Genomic DNA, 20,374 nt, shown 5'->3' with positions numbered 1-20,374 from the left:
AGCAGGAGGGACCTGCTAGATCTGCCTCAGACCAGAGGATTCTGTGGCCTTCCTCCACCCAGCTGGCAATTTTGCCACAGGGGCCCGGGGGGCGGGGCAGAGGAAGTGGGACCCATGTGTCTTAAGTCAATCCACGTTCCTTGCTGTCTGACCAAACCCACAGGCCTCACCACAGAACACGCCCTGTCCGAGCCAGTGACGCCTTCCTTCCGTGTGCTCCCAGCCAGTGCTGCAGGCCCTGCAGTGGGCATACAATTGTGTTTGTGGGTGGTGGTGTTTGCACTGGGCATTCTTGGCATCAGCTTTTACAAGAGACTGGTTCTGACAGGTGTGAGTCATATCAATGACTCCTTCATGGTGCAGGCATGCTCGCCCTTAGCCTTGGGTTGGTCAGGTGCTCCCCAGCAAGGTTACAGTGAAGCTGCACCCCCCGAATGGGCTGCATGTCTCTGAAGTTCCCTAGTCTTTTGAACCTGAAGGTCCAGAAGGCTGTGAATGCTGAGAGCTGCCACTCTGGGTTGTGTCCTGCCTCCCTTCTGGGACATGGTCCATCAGGCTTTGTTAACACTTACACGAGCTCCCACTCTTTATTATAAAGTGGATTGTTCATAGCAGTTCTTTAAATGAATTTTCTCACATAATTCTACAACTGTCCTAAGAGGTTGTCATTACTATTATTTCCACCTCTACTGAGGAAGAAATGGGGGCACCAAGAGGTCAAGTGATTTGCTCAAGGTCACCCAGCTGTTAAGTAGCAGAGCCAGGCTCAGCTGATGTGGCTCAGTGGTTGAGCATTGGCCTATGAACCAGGAGGTTATGGTTCAATTCCTAGTCAGGGCACATTTCCCAGTTGCGGACTTGACCCCCAGTAGAGGGTGTGCAGGAGGCAGCCAATCAGTGATTCTCTCTCATCATTAATGTTTCTATCTCTCCCTCTCCCTTCCTCTCTGAAATCAATTTATACTAATAATAGAGGAATATACAAATTGGCCAGGACGCTGTCACGTAACAACCAAGCAGGACGGGGGTGGGGCCGTGGCAGAGAGCTCTCAGCACGCCTGCACCAGGAGTCCAAAGAGTGTGTAGAGGAAGGGAGAGCAGATAGGCAGTTAGGGGGATCAGGCCAGGAGGGGAGAGCAGATAGGCAGTTAGGGGGATCAGGCCAGGAAGGGAGAGCAGGTAGGCGGTTAGGGGGATCTGGCCAGCAGCAGAGAGCAGATAGGCAGTTAAGGCAATCAGGCCAGCAGGGGGAAGCAGTTAGGCAGTTAGGGCGATCAGGCCAGCAGGGGAGAGCAGTTAGGGCCATCAGGCAGGCAGGCAGAAGAGCGGTTAGGAGTGGATTGCGAGAGGGATCCTGGATTAGAGGGGGTGCAGGCCGGGCTGAGGGACCCTTCCCCCACCTTCATGCACGGGGCCTCCAGTAAAAATATATTTTTAAAAAGTAGCAGAACCAGGATTCAGCTCAGTTGGAGTGGCCTCAGAGCCACTCTGACTCGCTGCTCCTCACTGTTCCCTTCATTGTATATATTAGTGCTACTCGTCACTGGACACCAGGGATATAAGAAACACAGCCCCAGTCTTCAGAGTCTAGAGGGTGAGGTGGGAATAGGCAGCATCAACCCATGTGGCTGGGGCTGTTAGGAAAGGAGCATGGTGTCAGGTCCCTAATCCTATCTGGGGAGGGGCGGGGAGCAGGCACGAGAGGGATGTGGAACATTCCAGTACCAAGGAGGGACTGTGGCTGGAGCCAGAGTGAGGGAGGCTACATAGGAAGTGATGAGTCGAGGCGCTGGAGGAACCAGATCTTGGGGGCCTTGGAGCCCAGCGAGGCCCTTGGCCCTGTTAGCAGATTTCTGACACCATGCTCTGCTGGCTTAGCGCAGACAGTCCTGATCCACAGGAGAGAATGGGAGAAACTCAAGGGTGAGGCATATGGCAGAGGAAGGGTTGCCTGGGCTTTGGGGTTCCTGCTACCTTGTAAGCCACTCTCTCTCCATCTAAAAAGCAACATGTGCCCGCCTTGCCAAAGTTGTGAGGACTCAGTGAGAGGCAGAAACACTGGAAGCCAGTGGCAGTTCCTGATGACAGGGGTTTGCTTCTTCTCGTTGCCCTTCACAGCTCACTTAGCTGCACATTCCTGGGGCTGTGCTGCCCACCTCCCTTGCCCCAGATGTGTTGCATAGTCCTAACTGATAACTGAAGCATGGACAGAACCTCTGGGAACATCTGGGCTTCCCTGGGGCCTTTGGTCAGCCTTTGTCTATCTGACAAGTTTATAAAAGCAAATCCAGGGCCCATGGATTTAGAGCCAGGGAGAAGGTTGATATTAAAATAGGGTTGGCCACCTGCTAGCACAACCATCCACCTAAGAGAAGCTTCCCTTGTTGACTTCAAGAATCAATTTCTTTGTGTTTTTAGTCTAAGTATAGTTGGCATACAATAATATATTAGGTTCAGGTGGACAATATAGTGAAGAATCAGTTTCTGAAGGGGAGTTTCCACCACTCACCTCAGTCCAGTTCCTGTTGCAAGGTAGCTATTTGGAATCCTCCAGAAGCTTAGCTTCTCAGCCCGTTTCAGACATGAGAGCACAGCGGTGTGCTTTGAATTTGAACTTAAGGAAGTGTATGGTTTAGCAAGCAATTGAGGGCTTATGTGGTTTGTTTCAAGTTCTTTGCTTGTATCCAAAGAACATTCCATTTCATCTTTTGGATTCAAAGGCTTTTTTTTTTCCCTACTAACTAGACTTTTCTAACTCTAGGAGGCTGAGCCTTTCAGAAATCCCACCCTTTAGTTTCCTTAGGGACTTGTGAGAGAAGTTCAAACAACCGGACTAGTAAATCATTGCTAACTTGTCAACTATTCCTTCATACATTCATCAAAGAACCACCAGATTCCTGTGCCAAATGCTGGGGACCAGGGAAAATGTCCCTGCCTTCTGAACCTCCCATGAAATCGGGAGAGGTAAAGTTTATTAGCAAGTAAACGAATGACAAGTGTATTGTCCCTCTGAAGGAAAGGGGGCTGGCACTACTTTAGATATATAGAGATGTATTGTAGGAGGAAGGCTCCTCCGCCAAGGTTGAGACCTGAGCTGAAACTGAAGAGCGAGAAGGAGGCAGCCATGCAAAGACTTAGAGGAGGCACTTTCCAGATGAAGGCAATAGTGAGTGCAAAGTTCCTTCTGGGGCAGAGCACAGCGTGCTCAAGGAGCAGGGTAACTGGAGCAGAGTGAGTGAAGCGGCCAGGAGCGGGGGAGAGGCCACGAGAGGAGGGGTGCTGGGACTCGCAGGCCATGGAGAGACACCTGGCAATAAAGTCATATTTTCCCTCATGCATTTTGCAAATTACACTATTTATTCTTTCATTTGACATCTTTATTAAGCATTTTCTAGGTGCTAGGCACTCTAAGATGTAAGACTAGACAGTGAACAAATAATATAAGAAAGATCAAAATAGCAAGAATGTCACTTGGTCATGACAGCTAAGAAGGGAAATTCATGTTGAAATGAGGGTCACAAGAACTACTGGGGTCTGATGAGAACATGAAAGCAGAACCTCAGACTTGGGCTGGACTTCCCCCTGTGCAGGGATATTTGAGAGAAAGCTCATCAGTCAATCTCAACTCTAGCTGTGTGACCTCGAGCAAGTTACTTAACCTCTCTATGCTTGAACTTCCTTGTGTGTCCTGCCTTTCAGCTCTTGCTCAAAGTAGATGAGAGAGTGACTGTGAGGTAGCCGGCAGTAAGTCTTTAAGAAATGTTGGCTGAACATTGGTGGAGCATTCCAGTATCATAGGTGGGAAAGAAATAGTCTTTACTGATCTAAATCTACCGAAGTTTAATGCTAAGGAAAAGAGGTTGGGAGAGAATTTTTTGGTGGATATCAAACTCTGAATGTAAGCCACTAGCCATCTTTATGTTAGTAATCTTGGAAACCATTATGAAATAAATTATTTGCATAAAGTTTTATTTGTCCCTGCATTCTATTTCCCTGTTCTCTTGTAAAACCACAAACAATTTTTGTTTATCGCTACTGGCCTTGAGGAAATAGGATATTTTGCTTTACTCCTTGAATATGTATTATGCATTAAAAAAAAAAAATACAGTAGCACCTCATAAAGTTTCAAAAGTTGAGGGAAAAATTTCCCATGATTTCATCACCCTAAACAATCAACACTTAGACATTTTTTTGTCTCCTCCCTCTCTTTGCAAACACATCTTAACATGCTTTCAGGGAGAGTGTACCATGACCTTGCTTTTATCTTCACACCCCTTTCTCTTTCCTTTGTAGAGCAAGAAGTTTGTCATGTGGTAATACAACTTTAATAAGTCTACTTTCTTACTGGTGCATAAAAGTCTTTCTGCCATAGGCATTTTCCTGTTGGTAGACATTTTGGTTGCTTTCAGTATTACATTATTTTCAACTGAACTGTAATGAGCAGCTTCACAGTGTTTTCTTTCTTTTGGCTTATTTCTTTAGGATAAGTTCCCAGAAGTGGAATTTCTGGTTCAAAGGGTATGAATATTTTTGTGTGTGTGACTCTCTACATATTGCCAGATTGCTTTCCCAATGGGCTGTGCCCACTTTAAACGGCTTCAGCACTCTTAAGAATGACTGACTTTCACAGCCATGTCCACGGTCTTGGTGGGCTGCTAACCTGAGTGACTGTTGCCTAAACTCAGCAGCTTGCAAATGCAGCAAGGGAAGCAGGGGAAGGGCTCCAGCAGAGCCTTTGATCCAGGACCAGCCCCAGGGCTCAGTGTGTCACCTGCACTTTGTCATTGCATGTTTGTAGTGGCCCCATGGTCTCAGGGGTGGTGGGTCCCCATTTCCAGAGCTTGAGCCTGGGGTTGGGGAATTCATGCTACTTGCCTGACCCCAGGTTGAGTTGAGGTTTGTCTGACTGAACCCATCCTTCTGCCCCACTGACCTCATCCCAGGACTCTCCTTGCCAGAGTTTGCTCCCCGTGCATTGAAAGCAAACTGGAGGAGTTCTTTATATCTGAGTTGTCAGCCGTCACCCTTCCCAAATTTAGTCTGCTCTTCCATAGTCAGTCTTCCTGGCATTCTGTGGCAGCACCTCAAAGAATAATTCTTTTTTACTATTATTTTTAAATTTGCATGTGTATTTAGCAAAGTAGAATACTCAGTAAAAGCTTAAAGCTGGATCCCAAGCATAAATCTATTAAAGACAAAGGCATGTGGTTGGAAGAACGTAGACTTTGGGAGTCTGATTGTTAATTGAGTCACCTGGAGTAGGCTGCCTAACATCTCCGGGCTGTAGTTTCCTATCTGTACAATGAGAAACAAGCAGGTCCTTAAAAGGCTAGAATGAGATGGCAGTATAGTGCCCTCCTGTACCTGGCAGGCAGTGGGTAGCAGAGGGCATGGGTATTGTTTTAGGGGGTGGTGGGATGAATTTGATGTCTTCTCTTGGTGTCTTAACTTTTGTGAATTCACGGGAGTTGTGTTGCTGGTCAAGTGCCTGCCAGGCCCAATAGCCCCAATGAGAACCTAGCTTTCCCCCAAGTGGAGCACCGGGCCTTGTGGGAACCTGCCCCCTTTCACGTTCGTGGGCATGGGCTTCTCATGCATTCTTCCTGCTCTTAGCAGTTGAGGCAGGAACCAGGAAAAATATTATTGTGGGTTCTACTTTATATATGCTTCATATTTTTATTATTTTATTATTATTTTGTATTCCTGGAACTATCTTCCATCTGTTGCTTAAAGAGCAAAAGCAGATGTTTTACCAAAAAGGTCCACATTAGGGGCCAAGTTTCAAACTCCTTGTACACTGGAAGGCTCTGGTTTTCAGAGTGATGGGTGTAAGCTGCACACGTTTGTCTTTCCTCATCCCCGTCCAGGGTCCTCTTGATTTCTCTGCCTTCAGAGCCCCAAGAGAAATGGATTGTTGGCAGTGAAATGAAGCATCCACATAACTCAGACCTGACCGCCATGGGCCTTTTTCTTTCCTTTTCCCCCATCTCAAGGCTTTGACTCCCTATTTTCTCAAACTGCCACATAGGTTAGGTGCCCACCCACATCTTGGGCTTTCTGCACTTGGGCTGCCGTGAGCGTTGGAACGTCTTCTCCTCATGTGCTTGGTTAAGTGGCACAGGTGTCACACATTCCTGGGTTCAGCCCCTCCTCAGCCACTCAGCAGCTGCGTAAACTTAGATTTCTCTGCCCCTCCACGATGTTTCTTCCTGAATAAAATCTTTACATTGCAGGCAAGTACCCACATTGCCTGGCACACAATAGGAGCATTATGAATAAAAGCTGTTCTGATTTTTTTTAAATGAAAGTATACCTCTTCTTACTGTTGCAGATGTCTTTATGAAGATTGTACTTTAAAAACTCAGATCAGTACTGCCACCACCATCACCATCTATAATAATAAAAGCATAATATGCTAATTAGACTGGACGTCCTTCCGGACGACCTTCCGGACAAAGCGGGGCTGCGAGGGAAGCCCAGGTACTGGGTGCCTGCCAGCGGCCGGAGGGAAGCCTGGGCCCCAGGTCCAGGAAGTAGGATTATTCTAGTTTTCTACATTAGATTAAGTGATTGGCTCAAGGTCTCCTGCTGGTTCCAGGCCAAGGCAGGATTAGTGTTAGGCCTGCCGTGGGGCATCTTTACTGCCTGGATTATCAGGAGTCCTGGTTTGGGGAGACACCTTGTCATATAAAGGGCAGCCTCTTCTCTCAGTAGGCCAAGCCTGTAGTCCTTGGAACTGTAAACAAGAAGACCCAAAAGTGGGCTGGAATTCATTTTCGTGTGGCTCACCAGTGGCGACAGTGGTTTGTCCCATGCCCGCCCCCGTGCCCAGCAGGCGAGTGACTGGAGTAAAGGATAGCTGCCCCTTTACAGAACACATGCTGGCTGCTTCCTGCCCATCCCCCAGCTTTATCTCAGAACCTTTTAGCAGCCCGGCAAGGTGGGGACTACCACCCCCATTTCACAGATGAGGACATTGAAACTCACGCAGTTCAGAGGCCTTACCCAGTGTGGCACAGCTGGTAGTCCAACACAGATCTCATATGCCTGACTCCAGAGCTGTTTACCTGTGGCCATCAGCTAAAGTCAGGGACAGTGGTCTGGAGGAGGCCTCTCCCGTGGCTGCCCTTCTGCTTCCTGGCCTCCAGTTGGTGGGCAAGTCAGCCCCAACTTAAGACTCAAAGGGAGCAAGCAGGCCCGGGGTGAAGGCTGCTTTCTGCACAAACTTCTCTGGCTTCCGGGACCTGGGCTTCTGCTTTTTTCCTGCTCTCTGGAAATGCCTAATGACCACACAGGATTCTTCCAGACGCCTCTTCCAGGGGCCAAGAATCCCAGCGCTAATGGAGCTGCCTCTGCCCCCAGAGAGCTGGCAGGGGAGGCTCAGGGCACCAACATCACTGAACACCTGCCAGGTGCCAGGTGCCAGGTGTGCTGCCCTGTCAGTAACATACCCTGATGGAAGGCCAAGAGACCAAGGCTCCGAGGTGAAGGGGCTCATCCAGTTAGGGGCAGGGTTTTAATGGGGTCTCGCTGGCTCTGAGCCCCACAAGCATTGCCTCTTCTGCCGCCCCTGCCCCTACATCCAGTCGGTGGGACCTTGAAATACTTTCATTCATGATTTGGATTTCCAAATTCCGTGCTGGTTTAGTTGAAAGAGGCCTGGTTCTAGCCCTCCTTAAATGTGTGCCCAGGCAGATCATGTCACCTCCTTGGGTGTCATCAAGGTCACATGACACGAGGCTAAATGTCCTGGCAAATGACAGGTGCTCAGTTGAGGGAAAGTGGCCCACGCCTGAACCCCTTGATATGGATAACTGAAAGAGGCTGTGCCCTTTGTGGTTTTTTGGTTTTTGTCTTGCCCTGAAAGCACCAGAGCCATGATACTGGGAGAGGGGTAGAGGCAGACTTTGTTTTGTTTGTTTTTAATCAAATGTCAGTGTGAGTTCTCCATGTGGAGCATTTCACCAAAATGACTGCAATCTCACCTTTCTCTGTCTCTGCACTGTCCATTCAGGCCATCCGGGTGTTCTTCATGCTCCGTTCGCTGTCACTGCAACTGCGAGGGGAGCCGGAGACCCAGTTGCCACTGACTCGGGAGGAAGATCTGATTAAAACCGATGACGTCCTAGATCTCAGTGAGTTGGCCGCTGAGTCACAGCAGGGGGACACTGTGGTGCTGACTCACACGTCACTGGAAGGGTCGGTGTGTGACCTGCATTTTGCACTGGGGTTGATCTGTGACCTTGAGGTAATAGAGTGTGCATGTCCCATAAAACTTTTGAAGAAGGGACCCAGATTCTAGGCACTTTGATTCTGGGCTTGCAGGTTCTGCTCTCTGGAGACCAGGCGGAGCTGTGCAGGTATTTTGCTAAAAGATCTGTGCCAGGGCTTTGGGGATCCTCAGGCTCCAGGATCGCCGTCCTCCATGCAATCATAGCAGCATCAGTTTGATTGGTTTTGTCTATTAAGGGTTTTTTGTATGAATCCAACGATTAAAGGGTTCTGCTGCTTAAAAAAAAAAAGGCTTTCAAAAATGCAAATCACAGCCTGACCGGTTGACTCAGTTGATTGTAGCAACATCCCGTACACCAAAAGGTTACGGTTCAGTTTCTGGTCAGGGCACATACCTGGTTTGCAGGTTCAATCCCCAGTCGGGGCATGCATATGGGAGGCAACCAATCCATGTTTCTTTCTCTCCTACCCCCCACACCTCCAAACATATCCTTGGGTGAAGATTAAAAAAACAAAAGGAAGCAAATCACCAGTATTTAGGTAGACATGAATAAAAGCTTTGGAGGCCAGAGAACTGTGCTCAACCTGAATCCTTGGGCTATTTATTTAATACACTGCAGCATGAGGCTGAGATTTAAAGGAGACAAAAGGTATAAAGCCTGGTCATTTTACCATAAACCTCCTCATGTGTCTACATAGCTCTCTCTTTCCTCGATTTGCTAGGAGGCAGACAAGATGGTTTTCTGATTCTTAAAGGCATTGTAGTATATTAGGACTCTTTAGTTCTAATGGACAGAAAACCCAACATAGGCTTGCTTAAGGAAAAAGCAAGGGGAATTGGCTGGTGTCACTAGAAAGTACTTCAGGCATGGCTGTATCTTGGTGCTCAAGCAGTGTCATCAGGAAGCTATGATTCTGCATCTCTCAGTTCTGCTCTCCTCTGTTCTGGTTTCATCCTCAGGAGGGCTCTCACCAAGTGGTGATCAGTGGCCATCAGCAGCTCCAAGATCTGTTGAAGCAACTAAGCAGCCCTGACAGTAACAGAGCTACTCTTTCCCTTTTATAGAAGTCCAGGGCAGTGCTCTCATTGGCCCAGCATGGGTCATATGACCATCCCCAAACCAGTCAATGGTCAGAGGAATTCAACTCAGTGATTGGCTAGGCTGGGTCATATGCCTGGAGTCGGAAGTGGAGCCTGTTCCTTTTGAGCCCCATCACTTGAGAGAGGAAGGAAAGAGCCCTCATGGGAAACTTGTAAAGAAGAAATGGAACCTGAGCAAGCAGGAACAGCAAATGCCATTCTTTGTTGTGTAGTATGAGGAGAGGGGTCCTTGTTTTAAATCAGCTTTATGAAATATAATTTACAGCCAATAAAATTCACCAAGTTTAGTGTACAATTGAATTAGTTTTGACAAAGCGATTCAGTTGTGTGACCAGCGATCATGATATAGACCACTGGGGGTTGGCTTTCAAGCCAGATACTCCTGCCTTTGAGCAGCTGACTGAAACCCTCACAGTATCTGTTTTCTCGCCTAGAAAATGAAGGTGACCTTCTTTATATTTGGGGCTGTTTTGACACTTGAGTGAAATGTAACTTGAGCCCTGGCTGGTGGACTCAGTGGTTAGAGCATCAACCCTCACACTGAAGGGTCTTGGGTTCGATTCCCAGTCAAGGGCACATACCTGTATTGCTCTCTCACATCGATGTTTCTTTCTCCCCCTCACTTCCACTTTCTCTGAAAAGCAATGAAAAAAAATAATCCTCTGATGAGGATTAAAAAAAAAAAAAGAAATGTGACTTGACCAAATGTGTCTAGCATATAACTATTCTCAGGAAATTGTTGTCAGTATCACTCATGAATTAAATGAGGTGAAGCATATGAAGAGCAGAGTAAGTGATTATTATGAGTTTACCTGGCTGTCTAGCTTCTTTTTATGCCTCTTTATGTTCTTTCTTTTCTTGGAAGAACAAAGAAGCTATGTTCCCTCTGTGCTCTATGCCCATCTCCTTTGGCTTTTCATTTTTGAGAAATGGCCATAGTGGGTTCTGTAAGGGTTTAAATTGATCAAGTTTTCTAGAGAACTACAAACCACTCTTTTTCTGATTTGATTCAAAGAAAGAAAGGGAAACAGCTTGCTTTAAAGGGGGCTACTGTATTCTATTTGAAAATGGAATTAAATTTTATGCTGGGAACTCACATTTCCTCCCTCTCCCGCCAAGAATGGCCTGCTGAAATAAAGGTTAAAAGTATTTCACTTACCAATTTTAATTGATTATATTGCTAGTTGAGATCACTTAACTGAGCCTTTTGGGGGAGTTGGCCATTAAGAAAGTAATGGCTGTCTATCTTTACCCAGTCTGGTTGCAAATTATGTCTTTGTTAAAGAGGATGCCATCCAGAAAATATTAGGAATTATGGATTTTGCAAGTACATGGCATAGAATAAGCTCTACATGTGTTGTTGACCTGTGTTGGGGTGTGTGTGTGTGTATGATTTTTTTTAAATGCTGGAATGACCAGAGGAATTCAACTCATTGATTGGCTAGGCTGGGGTCATATGCCCGGAGCTGGAAGTGGAGCCTGTTCCTTTTGAGCCCCATCTCATCTTCCACTGGGGGAAATTAGCATGCCTTGTGTTTCACAAGATGTCCTCTGTTTGTACAAAATGAAGGAAGCATCATAATGTAGGCGGAAGCATTTGTATTTGGTAAATGATTGGAAGCTGGACACACTTCTTATGAGCTTAGTGTTTTGTTTCCCGAACAGCAACAACAAAAAAGTAAGCTGACTCGGGGAGAAAAGTTTAGGGTTGGTCAACTTTTATCTAAGGTGATATGGTCTGACACACTTAAAGAAATGCTTGCTCTGCACAGCAGGAAGAGGTGACAGAAGAGTGTATTTACTAAGCTTGTCACACTTTGATAAGAAACCACAGTTCAAGAGTACTCAGGAGCCATCTCACATGCCTGCTGACCAGCAGCAGGCCTCTAGGCCAAGGACGGCAGGTGAGCTCCGGTGGGGTGACCTCTGACAAGGATCAGCAAAGGTGCATCAACCTGTTATCAGTCCTCCAGAAGGAAGCAAACTGTCCTTAAAGCCTGTCTTGTTTTCACTGTAGAGAGTGGTGGGCGCAGAGGTCACAAACTGGTTGCCAAGGAGGGAGGGAAGGAGGGAGGAAGGGAGGGAGGGAAGGAAAGGAGGGAGGGAGGGAGGGAGGGAGGGAGGGAGGGAGGGAGGGAGGGAGGGAGGGAGGGAGGAGAAGGGAAGGAAAGGAGAAAAAGAGAGAAGGAAGAAATCAGAATACAATCAGGTGCATGCAGCACAAGGCATGGCTACAACTATGTAAAAGTCAAATGCCCATGTGGATAAGGCTGGGAAGGAAAGAAGAAAGAAAGGGGAAAGGGAAGAGAAAATAGACTAGATAAAGTAGATTAGGTTTCTTTAGAGAGAACAACGTGAATCTCCATAAACCCAGTCTTCAGCTTTAACAGTTATTGCCCTTTTGCACAGTACAGTCTCATTGTATCTGCCCCACCATTTCTCAAATTGTAATATGCCCCCTGACAGTGTATAAAAGCTAATGGAAGACATCATATTATTGCATCTATAAATACTTCTAATAGATAGGGACTTTGGTTAATCTTAATTGAATCGGTTGCCACCATGGCAAATTGTGAGCTTCTCTAGCCTCTCTGCTCATCTGGATGGAGTCAGACCTGGGGCCTGTGCTCTCCTGTGTTCTGCCACCCTGGCCCCATTGACCCTTGATTTTGCAGTCTCTGGTATAGTTGGAAGTAATCAGCTTTGTGATCTTGCTCGGGGTCTTCATGCTTGTGAGGCCCAGTGGCCTTGCCTTTAAGATGGTTCTAAAAGACTTTGCAAAGGCTGTTGAAGATGAAATGAGAACATGCACGTAAAGCACACAGCACTGTGCTTGGCACATAGTAGGTGCTCAGTGAGCGAGAGCTGGCTGTCGTCCCTGCTGTAGCTGCTAGGTATCGAGATGTAACTCATACTGTGGGGCACAAGGGGCGGGCCTTTTCCGCTTTAACAATGTTTTAGGAACGTATCCTGAAATAGTCAAACCAGTACGTCACCTGTATGATGGCAGTGTTTTGGGGGCAAGAAAGGCAGTTCTGGCTGCTTGGGCTGAGATGAAGAGAGCTGCACCTCCTGTCCAAGCACATTCACCAGTAGGCCTACTGACCAGCAGTCCTGGTAGTGCTCTGAGGACAAGCAGGCTTAAAGGAGAAGCCAGGTTCCTGCCTGGATTGGCATTGGAGCCTTTCGAAGGAGTCTTGCCTGTTCCCAGATAACAGGCAATCATGGCAGGGGAAGTTCCCCCATTACCCAGACATCCTAGGGAGATACAGGCAACCAGGCATCCTCGGGAACCATCTGGTTTCCTTCCCAGCCTTATCCACATGGGCACTTGACTTTTACATGTTGTAGCCATGCCTTGTGCTGCATGCACCTGATTGTATTCTGAGTTTTTAAACCCATTTATGAAATCCATTCAGTGAAATCCATCCATTTGTTCAATTACATTGAGTGCCTCTTGTATGCTAGGCACAGTGCTGGGAGCTGGGATGTGATAGTGAGCTAAAGCCAGACTTGGTCTCTGCTCATATGATACTTCTAGTTTGATTGGGGAGAGGGGAGCTAAGAGAGGAGTAGGTGTGAAAGAAGTAAATGCACGACCTTTCAGATGGCTCTGTGGAGGTCATGAACAGGGTCCTGTGCTAGGGAGTAGCTAGGAGGAAAGGCCTGGTAGGCTGATTAAGGAGGACCTCCCCAGAGAGGTGCTGTATAGGAGGGACCAGAAGATTCTATGAGAAAATGCAAGAATGAGGCCCACCAGTTAGAGGTGATGGCGAGGTGAGGCTGGAAGATGGGACAAAGCTTGGTGTGTCCTAAGATCCTAAAGGAGGCCCTAACCCGTTTGGCTCAGCAGATAGAGCGTCGTCCTACGGACTCAAGGGTCCCAGGTTTGATTCCAATCAAGGGCACATACCTTGGTTGCGGGCACATCCCCAGTAGGGGGCGTGCAAGAGGCAACTGATCGATGTTTCTCTCTCATCGATGTTTCTAACTCTCTATCCCTCTTTCCTTCTCTCTGTGGAAAATCAATAAAATATATTTAAAAAAAAAAAAAGATCCTAAAGGAGGCTGTTGTGTCTGGCAGGTAAGGAACAAGGGGAGGAAGACCTAAGATGAGCCTGATCTCAATTCCAGTGTAGAGGGAAGCCAACAGCCGTAGCCGGTTTGGTTCAATGGATAGTGTTGGCCTGCTGACTGAAGGTTCCCAGGTTCAATTCCAATCAAGGGCACGTATTTCGGTTGCAGGCTCAATCCCCAGCCCTGCCCTGTCCGGTTTGGCTCAATAGATAGAGCATCGGCCTTCAGACTGAAGGGTCCTGCGTTCGATTCTTGTCAAGGGCACATGCCCAGGTTGTGGGCTTGATCCCCAGTAGGGGGCATGCAGGAGGCAGCCAATCAGTGATTCTCTCTCATCATTGATGTTTCAGTCTCTCTCTCCCTCTCCCTTCCTCTCTTTGAAATCAATACAAATATTTTTTTTTAAATCCCCGGCCCTGGTTGGGACACGTGAGGGAGGCAACCAATCGATGTCTCTCTTTCACACCAAAGTTTCTCTCTCTGTCTCTCCCTGTCCCCTCCACTCTCTCTAAAACTCAATGGAAAACAACAAACAAACAAAAATTAGAGGGAAGCCATCAGAGGGTTCCTGGAGGGACATGTGTCCTGCAAGTGCACTTCTAGAACTGTAACTGCCAGGTCAGGCAGTCCCAGCAGGGGCCTGTAAACCATGCCAGGGCTAGAGAGGCCCCAGAGCATAGGGTTATGAGCATGAACTTGGGAGCCAGACTGTGTCCAGGATGAAATCCCAGCTTTGCCCTTGCCACTTGCCAGTGTGTGACCTTTGACCAGTAACTTAATCTCTTGATGCTTCAGTTTTCTCATCTGTAAAATGGCAGTTGCTGGGAGGAATAAATGAGTTAAAATTGGTGAAGTGCCTAGAACACTGCCTGGCACAATTGCAGGGAGGCCATTTAGGAGGCTGTGGCAGGTTCCCATGGGCTGATGACAGTGGGAAAGGGGAATGGGGACACAGTTTGGGGTCAGCATTTTGTGACTAATCCACCATGGGGATGCTGGAGAGTTAGCTCAACTCTGGGTTCTGAGTTTGGGAGCAATTAGACAGCAAAGGGTGAGGGGATGGTGATTCCATAATCTGAGGCCCAGCCCTGGGGAAAGAGAATGTTCCAAACAGAAGATGAGGGGTGAGTTGGTGGCCAGGTGAGAGGTGCCAGAAGGCGGCTTGGCCACGATGTCTAGGGAATGAGTTGGAAACCTTTTCTTGTTCGCCTCAGAAGCTGTTTTCCACGTTATTTCATAGATTTCAGATTTACCGTGTTTAGTTACTTGTGTAATATTCCGCTCATGTAACCATTCCAAAGCTGTTGGCACTTCCACGTCTGCTTTGTAACCAAGAGGGCTGTTCCTCAAAGGCCTTGCAGCAGCTTGTTAGAATCCTAGGTCCAGCGGTCTGTGAGAAAGCCCAGCCCTCCAGACTGATGTGCACAGATAAGCAGGTCTTTGTACTCTAGATCTGATTCCTCACCAGACGACACATTTGCCAGGGCTGTGGGCCTAGAGAATATCTAGCATAGCATGGAAGTGGTTCGGAGACCTTGGGACTTCACAGCCCAGGGAAATGCCCAAACAAAATTAAAACCCAACGAACCTCTGGGGGTGGGATTGCCAACTTTTTATTTCACCAAGTAGTCATATTCAGAAAAAAAAGCATTTATGCATTATCATTTCATAAAAGAAAGGACATCATTTCAGAATGAGGGACAGTCTTTCCAAGAAGCAGCAGTGGGACTAACTGTAGGCCCATGTACTGTGCTTTAATGGGTGTCTAAAAAAAAATCTCAAGTGCAGATCAATGACAAAAGCGAAAGCCAATGTCTGTTTTTTCTGATTCAGTTTCTCCTGGGGGAGGCGAGCACTGACCACAGCATCACACAGACCAAAGTCAGATGCCACTGTGCTAAGTTCTGTAGGATCCGGTAACGGGAATAACCTGCCCAGAGGTCAGAGAGACCCATCTAAGGGCTGGGTGTGGATGTGGGTGCGAGGAGGGGACTTCGCAAAAGCAAAGGCCCTGGGGCTAATGGGGAGGTCAGGAAGATGAGAAATAGCAGTGTGGCCAAAGGGCAGGCAGGAGATAAATAAAACAGTGGTGCAATAAGGCTGAGGAGATCGCAAAGTGTGCAGGCCTTGTAGATCAAGCATGTCAAACTCACAGCCCATGGGCCACATGCTGCCCACAACGAATATTTTTGTGGCCCAGCCAATATAATGGTATGTAAGAAGCGTTTCAATAAAAATTTTGTGACTTAATTTTTACAATATCCTGTTATACATAATTACTAATAACGAACTACAGCGTTCGCTAATGACTGATTACTATAATCGTGTTGCATTCATTTCCCTCGCGCCTTATGCGCAGGTGCACCATTTCTCTCCACTAATACTAGCAGCCGATGGCCAAGTCATTAGTCTTAGACCGACTTGTTTGGTGTGCACAACAGGAAATATTTAACTTTTGGAGAACAAGGAAAATGGGTTTATTTGTGCTACGCTTATTAATTTGTGCAGTTAGTGTCTGGTAAGTTAATGTTCAAGAAATAATATTAATTTTTATTAAAATGTTCTATTATTTTATGTTAATGATGACTCATTTATTTCAGCCCTTTGTATTCAGCATGTCTCTATCCAAATAAACCTACGTTTCTATGAAAATTGAAGCTTTTGTTTTTTTGTGGCCCACATAAACTTAAACCTTGTTTATTTGGCCCATGCTAGCCTTTGAGTTTGACATGCTTGTTGTAGATGTATCAAAGATTCGATTTTATCCTAAATACAGTGAGAGGAGTTTTTAACCGGGTGACACGATCAGATTTGCACCTCAGAGAGCCCCTCGGGCCTCAGTGTGAAGAGTAGATTTATGGACCTGGTGGGAGCAAATAGTTACAGCAGAGAGCTCCCTCGGGACGCCAAGCATGCAAGAACCATCTTATAGAGGTGTCCAAAGGTGGTGCCCATGTGTTTCTCACATACCCGTAGCCAATTGTTCTTGGGCGCTGCTGTGTTCTGCTCTATGGCCTCGCGCAGGGACTCTATTTCAGGGAGGTTCATCCTGTTTGATCTAGCTTGTTCCCTGAAACCCAAGCCATCATGCCTTTGAAGCTAATTATTAACAACAGTAACACTATTTTAGTTGTGCTTGTCCCTTGGCAAGGCAGGCTGCTGTGGACCTTCCATCTGCTCTCCTTCTGGCTGTTTCTAGCCCAGACCTGCCTCTTTAAGAAGAAGCTGAAGGCATGGTGGAACCTTGGGTCCCAGAAAAATACAGACTTAAGAGAGGACAGATCTGGCATCTGATCGTAGCTCTGCCTCTTCCTTGCTGTGTGACCTTGGACAAATTGATTAGCCTCTCTGAGCCTCGGTTCCCTCATTGACAAAATGAGAGCAGCAATGCCCATCTTTACAGGATTATTGTAAGGCAGAACAATAAGTTGTGTATAGCGGTTGCAAACTACTGGCCCTCAGGCAGATAGGCCCACAGTTGTAGGCTGATGGAGCACTTTCCATTAAATTTTATATTAGTTGCCAACATTTTAAAATCAGGATATTTTATTGTACAAACATAGCTATCTATCACTTTGAAAATTGGACAGTCTGTCCATGGAGCCTCCACACCCACAGGCAGCAGTTGGCTGCCTCTCTTCCTGGGCATGCGCCCTTCTCACCGTCTCACTCTGTCTCCAGCCATGAGCCTCCACTTAACCCCAGACCTGAGGACCCAGCTGCCTGTTCAGCACCTCACGTTTACCATGAACCAAATGGAACTTGATCTTCCCCACAAACCTGCCCCCCACAGCCTTTCCATCTCCCAGTTGGTGGTACTCCATCCTGAGGCTCATACTTGACTCCCTTCTTTCTCTCAAACTGGACTTCGAGTTGGTCAGGATACCTATTTGGCTCTCCCTTCCAAATACTAGTATATCCAGGTTCTGACCATCTCTTCCAACCCCAGCCCTGAACACCTGGTTTTGCTACCAACATTATTTACCTGGTTTATTAGAATAGCCTGTTAGCCAGTCACTGGCTTCTGCCTTGTCCCCTACAGTTAATTCTCGATTCAGTGTTCAATGTTATCCTCTTAAAATATGTCAGATCATGTCCTGCTTGTACTCAAAGTAGCCTCCAGTCATTCCGACTAAAAGCAGAGACCTTTATGGCGACTTACAAGGCTTAGCGCCATCTGGCACCACCTGGCTTTTCTCTGCTTCCTCGCTGTTCTTCAGACACACCAGGCATGTTCCGACCTCAGAGCCTTTGCTCTGCCTGTGCCCACCTGCAAACTGCTTCTTCTGCAGAACAAGTGCGGCTGGGGACTCTTACTAGTCTTATAGAAGCCCCGTGTGGCAGCCATACTCCAAATTCTCCCTCCATGTTTGAATTTTGGACCAAGTTCCTTTCTTTATTATTCTCTCATTTGTTGACAAATATGAATGTGAATGTCATGAATGACTCTGCAGTATTCCCCCATTTCCCCAGTTCCTATCTCCCTTCATGCTTTGTCCCGGTGCCCTTGCAGGCCAGAGCTCTTAGACCAAGTGCAAGTCCCTGGCTGTGTATCATCTGGCTGCCTAGAGATTTGTTTCCAGCAAGAGTGTTATGAAGCTCCCCAAGCCAGTTATGTGGTTTGAGTGTAAGTCCCTGAAAATGTGAGCTCATTGATTTTCTTCTCTTGTGGTGCTATCTGTCAGTTCTCTCTGTTGCCTTCCTTTGCTGATGTTCCAGTCATTGTCATGTGCCTCATCCTGGCGAAAATCAGAAAATAGCATATAAATAATGCAGACTGTGAAAAACATGTCCAGAATGTGGGACATTCTAGAAGACAACTGACTGGAACTTTTTATAAGTGTGAATGTCATGGAAGATCAAAAATACGGGGAGAGAGGGCTGGGGTGCTGTCCTAGATGATTGAAATGAAGAGAGACACGACAGCTGTCCACTTGGATTGGGTCTTGGATTGAGGGTTGTGTCTTTAAAGGACATTTTTTTTGTAAAATTGGAGAAATTTTATATATAGCTGTGATTAGATAATAAAATTGAGGTAGGTCTTATACTTCTTGGGTGTAATACTGATGTTGTGGTTCTGTGAGAGATGTCATTATTCCTAGGAAATGCGGACTGAAGTGTTTAGGGGTAAAATGTCATGCTGCCTACAGCTTTGGAATGATTCACAAAATAAAAATGTGTGAGTGTATGGGTATACTAGTAGTGAGAGAGGATGCAAATGCAGCTAACTATTCATTATGAATCTAGGTGAAGGGCATATATGTGTTTACTGCACTATTCTTTAAACTTTTCTGGAAGTTTGAAAGTTTTCAAAGTAAAAGCCAAAGGAGTAGCAAGAGGGAAATCAACATTCGAAAATCAACATTCTTGAAAATCCAACATTGAATTAATGAGGAATGTAATGTTTAAGAACTAGGGCCCTGGATTCAGAAAAACCTGGGTTTGAATCCCAGCTATGTGACCTTGAGCAAACTAGTTAACCTCTCTGAGTTTTTTTCCTCATCTGTGAAGTGGGGGTGATTGTGCTTGCTTCAGGGTTATTCTGTAGATTAAAGGAGAGAATCCATCAAAAATGCTCAGTAGCATGGGGGAACATCTGTAATAGTGTGAACAACAACAACAAAAAGAAAGTTGCAACGAAAATTTAGAATTAAAAAAAAAAAAAAGCTCAGCAGCGTCTTCCATGTGCAGAGCTTTCCTAGTAAAAACAGTCATCAGCATTCATCATCTGGGACTACACATCCGGCATTAAACTCTTTTCTTATCAGACTCCTTTCTCGGTAGGAGTCTGACAAAGCCAAGCCTCCTCTTCTGTCCATGGGATGCATTGAAACGTGGAGGAGGTCACACAGGCTTGTTAACTAGATGGTCAGTTTCTTGGAAAGATGACTTTTAGGAAAGTGGGTGCTGGCTGACTGGAGAAGAACTGAAACCTCAGGGAAGGCATGATTCAGGCCCAGATGGTTCCTCGGGGGCAATTTAGTTCAAGTGTTCAGTCATGGAGCCCCTAAGAAGTGGTTTGTGTAGTGCTGGCGCTGAAGTGGGCCAATGTTAACGTGAAACCCTTGAAGCCCACTCTCCAGGCAAGTGTGGTTTTGTGGCTCTTTGGCCTACACTTTCCCGCTGTGTTTTGTCTTTAAAAGTAATGCAGTCCTTGCGTTGGCTGGTGTAGCCCAGTGGATAGAGCATCAGCCCGCTCACTGAAGGGCTCGTGCAGGAGGTAACCGATCGATGTGTCTCTCTCACATTGATGTTTCTCACTCTCTTCCCCCTGCCTCCCAACTTCCCTTCCACTCCCTAAAATTAATGGAAAAAATATCCGTGGGTGAGGATTAACAACAAAAGTAATGCGGTCTACACTGGGTCTCCTCACATGCAGACATGTGGCAGAGCACCATGGTGGGCACCCCACCTGCCTGTCACCTGACCGGCCAACTTGGAACCACTCCTGAACCCGCTTTAATCCACATCCAGGAAGTCACCAGGCATTCCACCTCTGCAGCTCTGCCCCCACCCCACCCCAGGCTCCCTATATCCAGTGTCTCCCTTGTGGGGCTCCCGCCCATGGCCTTGCCCCACTGGTCCATCTACCCTGCTGCCTGTGTCTAAAAGACACAGTTATCCTACCATCACTCCCCTGCTGTAAACTTTCAGAACTGCCACACTTAGCCTTGTCCCTCCACTCCTGCCTTCCATCTCACTGTATCTGAACCCACCTGGCCGTGATGCTGCCTACATGCTCTTGGACCCAGCCTGCCTGCCACTTCTCGCCTGTAGCCCTTGGCCCAGGCTGTCCCCTTTGCCTGGCTTGCCCTCTCAGACCTCATTCCCAACCTCCTCCCTCCTCACTGCAGAATTAATTAGGTAACCCCCCTCCTCCTCTTCTCTCCCCAAGCACCTCACACATGTACTGGCCACTTTGTTTTCTAGCCCTAGTGCCAGGCACAGGGCCTGGCACATAGT

At 47.0% G+C, this 20,374-nt stretch overlaps 1 protein-coding gene across 4 annotated transcripts in view; it reads left to right on the top strand.

Moving 5' to 3' along the window:
* CLEC16A (C-type lectin domain containing 16A) overlaps positions 1 to 20,374 on the top strand; it is a 219,727-nt gene that overhangs the window by 101,056 nt on the left and 98,297 nt on the right. For 3 of the 4 annotated variants that reach the window (XM_081089518.1, XM_081089517.1, XM_081089519.1), the window contains exon 18: positions 8,015 to 8,135. In XM_081089518.1, the coding sequence (XP_080945644.1) occupies positions 8,015 to 8,135 (121 nt within the window). Of the gene's footprint in view, positions 1 to 4,482; positions 4,519 to 8,014; positions 8,136 to 20,374 lie in introns of all 4 variants that reach the window. The other variant, XM_081089516.1, reaches the window with a different exon arrangement.

Source organism: Myotis nattereri (genome assembly GCF_964212035.1).
Source record: "Myotis nattereri genome assembly, chromosome: 4".
NCBI classification, from domain to species: Eukaryota; Metazoa; Chordata; class Mammalia; order Chiroptera; family Vespertilionidae; genus Myotis; species Myotis nattereri.
The sequence above is the reverse complement of the archived record's forward strand: the minus strand, read 5'-3'. Positions and strand labels throughout refer to the sequence as shown.